The sequence below is a fragment of the Drosophila virilis genome, unplaced genomic scaffold (genome assembly GCF_030788295.1).
Source record: "Drosophila virilis strain 15010-1051.87 unplaced genomic scaffold, Dvir_AGI_RSII-ME tig00002154, whole genome shotgun sequence".
In the NCBI taxonomy this organism is placed as follows: domain Eukaryota; kingdom Metazoa; phylum Arthropoda; class Insecta; order Diptera; family Drosophilidae; genus Drosophila; species Drosophila virilis.
In genome coordinates this window covers 166,266-174,822 of record NW_027212892.1, presented here as the reverse complement: position 1 = coordinate 174,822, position 8,557 = coordinate 166,266, and the positions used below count along the sequence as shown (strand labels likewise).

The 8,557-nt window shown below is 40.8% G+C and overlaps 1 protein-coding gene across 1 annotated transcript; it reads right to left on the bottom strand.

Moving 5' to 3' along the window:
* Window positions 1-508: 508 nt before the first annotated feature.
* LOC138911710 (forkhead box protein P2-like) lies at window positions 509-1,271 on the bottom strand. The gene is made up of 2 exons (XM_070211092.1): window positions 784-1,271; window positions 509-606 (listed from the first exon to the last, which is right to left on the bottom strand). The coding sequence occupies exons 1-2, from the start codon at window positions 1,259-1,261 to the stop codon at window positions 509-511; spliced, it is 576 nt and encodes a 191-aa protein (XP_070067193.1). The 5' UTR covers window positions 1,262-1,271.
* Between the last annotated feature and the right edge of the window lie 7,286 nt (window positions 1,272-8,557).

Genomic DNA, 8,557 nt, shown 5'->3' with positions numbered 1-8,557 from the left:
TGTTATACGGCCTGGCTTTCCTGTGTGTTTGATACCCGCAATTGGGCCATCGACGGTGAAGCCGCTGCCAGCAGTGCCACGGGCGCCTTCTGGCAATTTGGAGGTGTCTGTCGTTCGTCGAGGATTCACTGTAGCCTCCTGGAGGTGCCCGCTCAAGCCTATGGGGCACCTTATGGCGTGTTTGCATGCCAAAGCAGGAGAGCAGGAGCCATATTCCCCAGCCTGTGGGGCATTTGCAGCTGCCGTGTACCCAGCCATGTTCTGCGCAGGCATGAATGCCGTTGTTACTGTTTTTGCACGAGCTTCTGGCGCTTTGGAGGCCAGCAGTTGTGTTGAGCTGGTCCCGCAAAGTGCCTTTTCCCGAGTGGAGTGAGGAGTTGCCGCTGTTGCTGGTTGTCAGGAGCTGCAGGTAAGCATCGTTTAGACTCAATATAGCTTATTGAACCGCTTCTTAGTCTTTTAGCCGCCGTGACTGTTGGCTGCGTATTGAGGCTGCTGAGTGCCTCGACTACCTCCCGCGTATCGAGTTGCTGCTGAGGGGCTGCTGGTGGGCCTGATGTGCAGCCTCGAGCTGGCTTAGGTTCCAAGAGGGATTTGCGGCGTTGTCTGCAAGGCTGTGTAGACTTAATTCTATGCTCTGTAGAGTATAAGAGATAGTTTTATTTGCACAAGCTAAGTTAAGTGTATTAGTATTAGTTTTTATTTCAGATGGTGCTATTGAGTGGTGTTGCTGATTGTGTTGCTGGTGCTCTGGAGGTTGCTCGTGCTGAGATGGCTCGTTACAAGAAGCCTCATCCATCTCTCGCTCTAGTTGCCGCTTAAGTAGTTCTAGTCGCTGCTTAAGCTGCTGCTCGTCCTCAGTTAGCCGTTGCTGTTGTAAGTTGGCTAGCTGGGGTTGCGAGAGAGGTTGTTCTAGTTGTTGTTCTGGTTGCTGCTGTTCTGTATCTAGAACTATTATGATGTCAGGCGACTGAGTTGACTGATGTCCTTCAAACTGTAGTTGCTGCTGTTGTTGTTGTTGTTGTTGCTGCTCTTGTTGCTGTTGCTGCGGCTGTTGTTGCCGCTGTTGCTGCCGCTGTTGATGCTGTTGTTGCTGCTGTTGCTGCCGCTGTTGCTGTTGCTGCTGGTATATTTGAATGGCCAGCTCGCGAGGCAGTACTAATTGCTGTATCAGTAATGGCTGTTCCCTAATAGCAAGTTTTAGTTCTTCGGGCGTAATTCGTCCCTCTCTGTAGTGCCTTCTTAGCGAATTTATCCTCATTTCACTGAATCTGGCCGGCTATTGTTTCATTTTAGTTTATTTTTTTTTTTATTTTTTTTTTTTTTTTTGTAGTATACACTGGTCTATTACTCAGTGCATACGGCTGGTGGTCCAGATCCGTGTGATGGCTAGGATCTGGGCAAGTTTACCGCACTGCGCCGCTGAGCGGACCACGCGGAATCGGTCGTTGTCTTGGGAGGCAGTTGTTGGTTCTGCAGAATGAAGCTAGGTATATCCTTTGTTTTGGCGCTTGATGGGATGTTCAGGTTAGAGGTTGTTGTGCTTGGTGTAGTATTTATTGCTTTTTAGGTGGATGGTCAATATGCAATTGGATCGTTGGTGGTTAGCTTGGACTGTAGAGCATATTGTGGTTGTTAGTTGTGGTTAGTATGCGCGCCTGGTTGAGGATTAGTAATAGATTAGTTGTTTGGGTTTGATGTCTGGTGAGGCGGTTCAGGTTTTTATGGTTCTTGGGCTCTTTGACATAGGAGTTGTCCCGGCTAGCATTGATTTGTAGGGTGTTCTTGGTCACTGCTCACTCACCTGGTTTACACATGTCCTCCAGAGCTCCAGGCACCCAAGCAAAGCAGTTTTAGTTGTCTGATATGACTATTTTGGCACTGGGATATTATGGTGCAGTATTGGGGATTGTGTTTTTTGGTTACTGCTCACTCACCTGGTTAACACATGCCCAGAAGGACAGAGCTCCAGGTACCCAAGCAAAGCAGTTTTGGCACTGGCTATTGTGCAGATTGTGTTTTATCACTGCTCACTCACCTGGTTTACACATGCCCAGAAGGACAGAGCTCCAGGTACCCAAGCAAAGCAGTTTGGTAGTCTGGTAAGACTATTTTGGCATTGGTATATTGAGGTGCAGATACTTTGTTGCTGCTTACTCACCTGGTTTACACGTACCCAGAAGGGCAGAGCTCCAGGTACCCAAGCAAAGCAGCTTGGCAGTCTGATATGACTATTTTGGGCACTAGAATTAAGGTAGTGCTTTTTTTTTTGTTTTTTTTTTTTTTTTTTTTGTGGGGGGGGTGGTATTGACAGATGTTGGATGTTGTTTGTTGTTTGATATTTATTATTGGTATGCATATGTCTCCTGTTGTTGTTGGGCAAATTGGGTTTGTTTTTAGTTTGTCTGGTGAGAACGTTAATATGGAACTTGGTTGTCATCTGTATATCTTTGAACATACACTTTAGGGTCTCTTCTCAGTCTCTATTCCGATATACAGAAAGGCTTGCATATTAATGGGGTTATGTGGGTTGTAAGTATTGGGATTGGACGTACTGTAGTTCTGGCATTGTAAATTGGTAGTGCAGATTATGCGTTTGTAAGTGTACAATATGGCTGGTTTAATTGGCTGAGCAACTTGGTGAGTGTTGCAGTTTGTATGGGTTTTTGTGTATTATTATTTTGGTATTATTGTTATTATTAAATTGTTATTGCATATTTGTATAGGTTATTGTATATTCTTGTTATTGTATTATTATTATTTTATTATTTGTTATATTATTATTGTATTATTATATTATTATTATTGTAATTATTATATTATTATTATATATTATTGTTATTTTCGTTATTTTATACTATTATGTATTATTGTGTATTATTATGTGTTAATATTGTTATGTGTTTTAAGTAGTGTTTAAAAATCAGTCATATCAGGGGTAATGATGGTAGCACAAAAGATGCTTGCATTATTGTAGTTCTTTATTTTATGCTGACCCATTTGGACATTAGGCAGTTTTGGCTTTTTTTTTTTTTTTTTTTGTGAACAGCCACACAGGTTGTGATTGTTTAGACTTGTGTTACTAGTAAGTGTGCGTTATTGATGGTATTTATTGGTGGTGCTATGGTTTGGTGCCTTGCTTTGTATTGGTGTTTTGACTTCTAGCTTGGAATCTGTATATATATATTGGTGTATGCAGTATTAGTGGTTTGTCTAGCAATATAAATTGGTTGCGCTATTTTTAGCTCTTGTGTGGATGAGATGTTGGGTTTATGTTGGTTAGTGGCTCATGATGGCTGAGCTTAGGGGAGTTTGCTTGGTGCATTTGGGCACTGGATTTGAGGCATTGATTAATTTGGTGTCGTAGGTTAAGTATGCATTTATGGGTGGCGTGTTAGTTTTAACTCACACTATGAATTGGTTGTATTTGTTGTGGCTCATGTTGGGTGAGCAGTTAGTATTTTGATTGGTTGTTAGTTAATGTGATGTTGTGTACTCTTGTTGGCCATAGAGTTTGGGTCAGCAGTGTCAGAGATAATGATATTGTCAGCGTGATATGCTTGTATCATTATATTTCATTACTATGTGCTGACCCACTCGGCTAGGCAGTTTTTTTGGTTTGTTACTATTGTGCTACTGGTGGGTAAGAATTGATGTTTATTGGTTGAGTTTGCCATATATAATTAATTAGGCTAGGCAGTTTTGTTGTATCACTGGTGTGTGTGGTTTGGTGTTATTTGGATTAAGTATAGTATACTTATTTGTTGTATGTTGTTTTTACAGCTAATATTGGTTAGTTTATAGTGTTAGTGGTAGAATATAGTCTTGGGAGCTATGCGCTAGTTGAACTGAAGTTTGATGGGGCTGTGTAAGTAGTTGTTCCTGCTGCTGAGGTGCACTATCTGCTTGTGGGGTCAGGGATGAAAGGAGTCTTTCAGTTTCTTTGAGTTGGTTGTTGAGGGTAAGTAGGTCTCGATTGATGCTATTCATTGACACTCATTGGGAAGCGGAGTGTGAAGGTTCTTTCTGTGGTGTCTGGGTCAAATGGTAAACTAGCACGTAGCTCGCTAATTTTTTGAAGTAGGCTACGTTTTTTATTTTGAAGCGTGACAATATATTCTGGTTGGAGATTCTGTGTTGGTCTCCTTGTTATTGGGAGTGGTACTATGGTGCGCTGTATTGGCCTGACGTGTTTTTTTAAGCTGTTCCATATATCTGGCTCGACTTCTAGCTAAACGAAATGGGACGTATGGAGTGGCAACAAGCTTTTCTGCTTCGATGTTTGAATGATTGCCAAGTCTTTTAGCATAGTTGGCAGAGAGTTTGTCATATGTATCTTCAATTGTGTTTATTTTCAGGTCATTATAGATTGTGTTATTTCTGGTAAGTGGTGGGGGGTTCATGATGGTGCGCAGTGTGGTGTTTTGAAATACAGTGATTTTATTGATCTGTGTTTCACTGGTGAGTGCACCCCATATTGGGAGGGCGTAGTGCCATATTGGGGCTATTACTTGTTTGTACATTAGGGTTTTGCAATTTAATGTAAGTTTGCTGTTGTTATTTATCAGCCAATTAAGTTGGGCTCTTTTGGCTTTTAGCTTGGTGTAAGGGCTGCAATATGTTTGCAGAAGTTTCATTTCCTATCAAGATTCACTCCCAAATAAGGGTGGGAGTCTTTAGTGACAATGGGTGGCCCATTATTTTTGGGGAGATTCTGGATGGTATGAATTCATTATTTTCTTTTATATGGAAAACAATGTGTGCCGTTTTGCTGGCATTCATTTGAATGCACCATTTATTGGTCCAGTTAGCTAGGGTTTCAAGCATTATGCTTACTTTCTGTATAGCTGTGATGGATGATTCGTCGGCAAACATGACAACTGTATCATCAGCATATGTTGCCAGTAGGGCTGTTGAGTTGCGTGGGATATTGGTGTAGACTTTGTCTGGGGTGGGCATGTCTGCTGTGTAAATGGTGTATAGAATTGGTCCCTAGACGCTTCCTTGTGGCACTCCGGCAGAGATATATTTTGTGGTCGATCTGGCACCTTCATGGCATTCAACCATGAAGGGCGTCTGGGAGTATGGGCTTGAGTTTAAAGAAGAGTCCCGGATGCCAGACTCGGTCAAAGGCTTCTTGTATGTCTATAAAGACAACGGAACAGAATTGATTTTTTTCATAGGCTCTGAGTATAAATTGGGTGACTCTTGCTTGTTGTTGTTCGGTGCTATGCTCGTAGCGAAATCCGAATTGGTGGCTTGGAATATATTCTATGAATGTTTTGACTTTAAACATACGGCTTAATAGCAGTTTTTCTAATGTTTTTGATAGGCCTGAAAGTAGGCTAATGGGTCTGTATGAGGCAAGCTGATCAGTTGGTTTTCCTGGTTTGAGTATCATTGTGACTACAGCCGTTTTCCATTGCTGTGGAAAATGGCCGAGTCGAAGTGAGTTGTTGAAAATTAGTATGAGATATATTAGTGCAGGGTCTGGTAGGGCTTTAATGGTATAATTATCGATTCTGTCTAGTCCTGGGGTTTAATTATTAGGTAGTCTCTTGATTTGGGCCTTGATTTCTGCTAGGGTAATTGGTTTGAATATGTGGTTATTAGGCATTTGCTGGGATGCAATTTGATTTTCAATAAATGATCTTTCTTCTGGGCTATTGATAAGGTTTGGCTTGAATCTAGTCTCAAGATGTTGGGCAAATGCTTCTGCTTTTTCTGTGGTGGTTTTACACCAACTACTTTGTTTGTCCGGAGTATTTGTGTTAGTTTGTACTGTAAGTCGTCTTACAGGTAAGTTTGGCATTGGTTGCCTTTTTATTTGTTTGGTAAGCTTCCAGAGCTTCTGCAGACTATATCGATCTTTGGGATCTATGGCTAGAAGTGATCTATCTAGGCGTTGTGCTTTTCTATATTGGAGTGCTTTTTTGACTCTATCAGATGTTAGCTTATGGGGTCTTTTGGCTGAGTTATCTCTTAAAATAAGGTGATTGTATTTGAAGTAGCTTTTAACGATTAGCATATTTTGGATGCGTTTATTTGGGGTGTGATATTTGCGAAAACAGCTATTTGCTGGGAGATTTGTGGGCACATTTACTGCATATTTAGCAGCTTGGTGGATGTTTCTGGTTAGTATATCGACCGCATCATCTATGTCTTGACCAGTTGTTATCTCAGTGTTAAGATGAATACATTGGTTTAGCCTGTGGTGGATTTTTTTAATATTGGCATTTGGTGTTAAAATTTGTTTCTTATGGGAGACTATCACTGGTTTATTTAGTAGGTGGATACAAAGTGGGAGGTGACCTGAATCTAAATCAAGTGAGGATTAAATTTGTAGACGATTGTTTTGTATTCCACAGTATATGGCAAAATCAATAGCAGAAGGTCTTTTTTGCTGATCATAGGGGTAGTGAGTGGGTGAGCCTGTCGCCAGGATGTTATAGTTATGTGTCCTAATGCAGTTGATAAGTTCATTGCCTCGTCTGCAGGCACGGTCATTGCCCCACCAGCGGTGTTTGGCATTCCAATCACCGGCTAATATGAATCTAGGTTCGAATAGTTTAAATATTGTTTCAAAAGTTTTGGAAGTTAGGCCCTTCAATGGTGGGCAATAAATGGCAGCTATATTGATTAGCGGTTGATCTTTAAGGGCGATGCTGATTGGGATTGGTGATTGCTGGTAAGGCAATGTGTTCGATATTTCTATTAACTATGACAGCAGAACCTCCTCTTCTCCGGTTGGTTGGATGGTTGGCTATATATAGGTCGTATCCTTCAATTGTTATTGTATCTATATCCGAGTCAATTAGATGGGTCTTGGTTTGGTGCATTCGCTGGATGAGTGGGATCCGGCGCATTTAAAGCAAGTGGGGGTTTTACACCTGCAGTTTTCGTATGGATGTCCAAAGCGTTGACAATTATGGCATTGCTGGATTCTGATGGGACAAGTTGGTTGTTCAATTTGGACTTTGTATGTTCCTAGCATGGTGATTTTGAGGATGTCCTTGTTGTTGTTGCTAGCATATATGCATACAAACTATTTGAGGATTTAGCAAACATTGCATACAAAATTGGACGTGGCCCGCAGACTATTGTACATATATGTATGTGTTATACAATTTGATTACAATTTTACTATTGACAGTCATTGGTTGCAAACTTATCAATTGCCCATGGCAGGTATAATTTTACATTGATAATTTTGAGTGGACTAGACACCTATCTTCCAATTCTGGGTATATTTATAGAGTATAGATTGAAGTCCTTTGGGCGGTTGGCACTGGCACAGACAAATCGTAGGCTGGCATCAGATGATCACCGTTGGAGCTTTTGGTATTGACACATTATGTGTGTGTACACAATTTATACACATGCATAAGGCAGATCAGCGGCGGGCAAATACTCCGTATTTGAAATTTCTCTGATCATTGTAAGGCAATATGGGCTGCTCCAAAGGACAATCTGTTTATCCTTTGCTTATGCTCTTAGGAGTTGTTATGGGTTAAATCAGACGGGGATTCCAATTGATGCGTGGAACAAATTGCAAGTTTTCGTTTGCTGGATCTTGGGTGAGAGAAATATATTACTATTTTGTCTTGACACTGTGTAAATCGGTTGTGCTGTTTGTTGGTTTTGGGCTCATATTGGCTGAACTGATTGCATAATTGAGTTAGTAAGAGCATTTTTGGATTGCTTTGGCTCGCGATTGGTGGAGCAGTTGAGCTTATAAATGAATTTGTGCATGTAGTCACAGGCAGTCGAATATTTCGGTGAAATGTTTTGTCTAGTTAACAACCCAGAATCGGTTGTAGATGAAATAGCTCGTTACTTAAGCTGATTGAAATTAGATTGGTGTGTATGCACACAGGCTATTGGGGTATCTTGGTCTTGGTATACTTGCAACTTATTCATGTCAGTTATGACAGGCTCTATATGGCTGAGCTGTTTTTTATAGAAGTTTAGTTAGTGCATCTTTGCACTTACTTTAAGGCATTATTAAACTGACTATGCGATTTGTTGGTTATATTTAGTCTCACGTTGGCCGAGCTGTTGACTTGGTTCGCTTAATGATGTGGAATTGTGCCAGGCAGGTTTATTCAGTCTGTATTTATACTTATTTGGACGTTTTTGTGCGTGGGCAAATATTGGCTATCAATTTGAAGCCGGACTAAAGTTTGTCTAAGGAATTTGGTAGCCAAAAGCCAGTAGGCTGGTGAAGATATGTGTGTGCAAGTATAATTGTTTGTATTTGAAGGATTGGGAGACATGTGTACAAATAATATTGGTTGATATTTGAGAAAGAACAGACATTTTATGTATAACTTGGCTATGACCAGCTGACTATTATGTTTATATGCCTATGAACTCAATTGGTTTGTATTTTAAGGGTTCTTATGAAGATTACTGTACTCAGCTTTGGCAGAGCCCGTTTTAAATTGGAATTATTAAGAATCATTTGAGCAACTTTGGATATTTATGTGTATTTGCATGAATGCCTACACATACACACACACACACACACACACACAGACAGACACCGACTGATTGA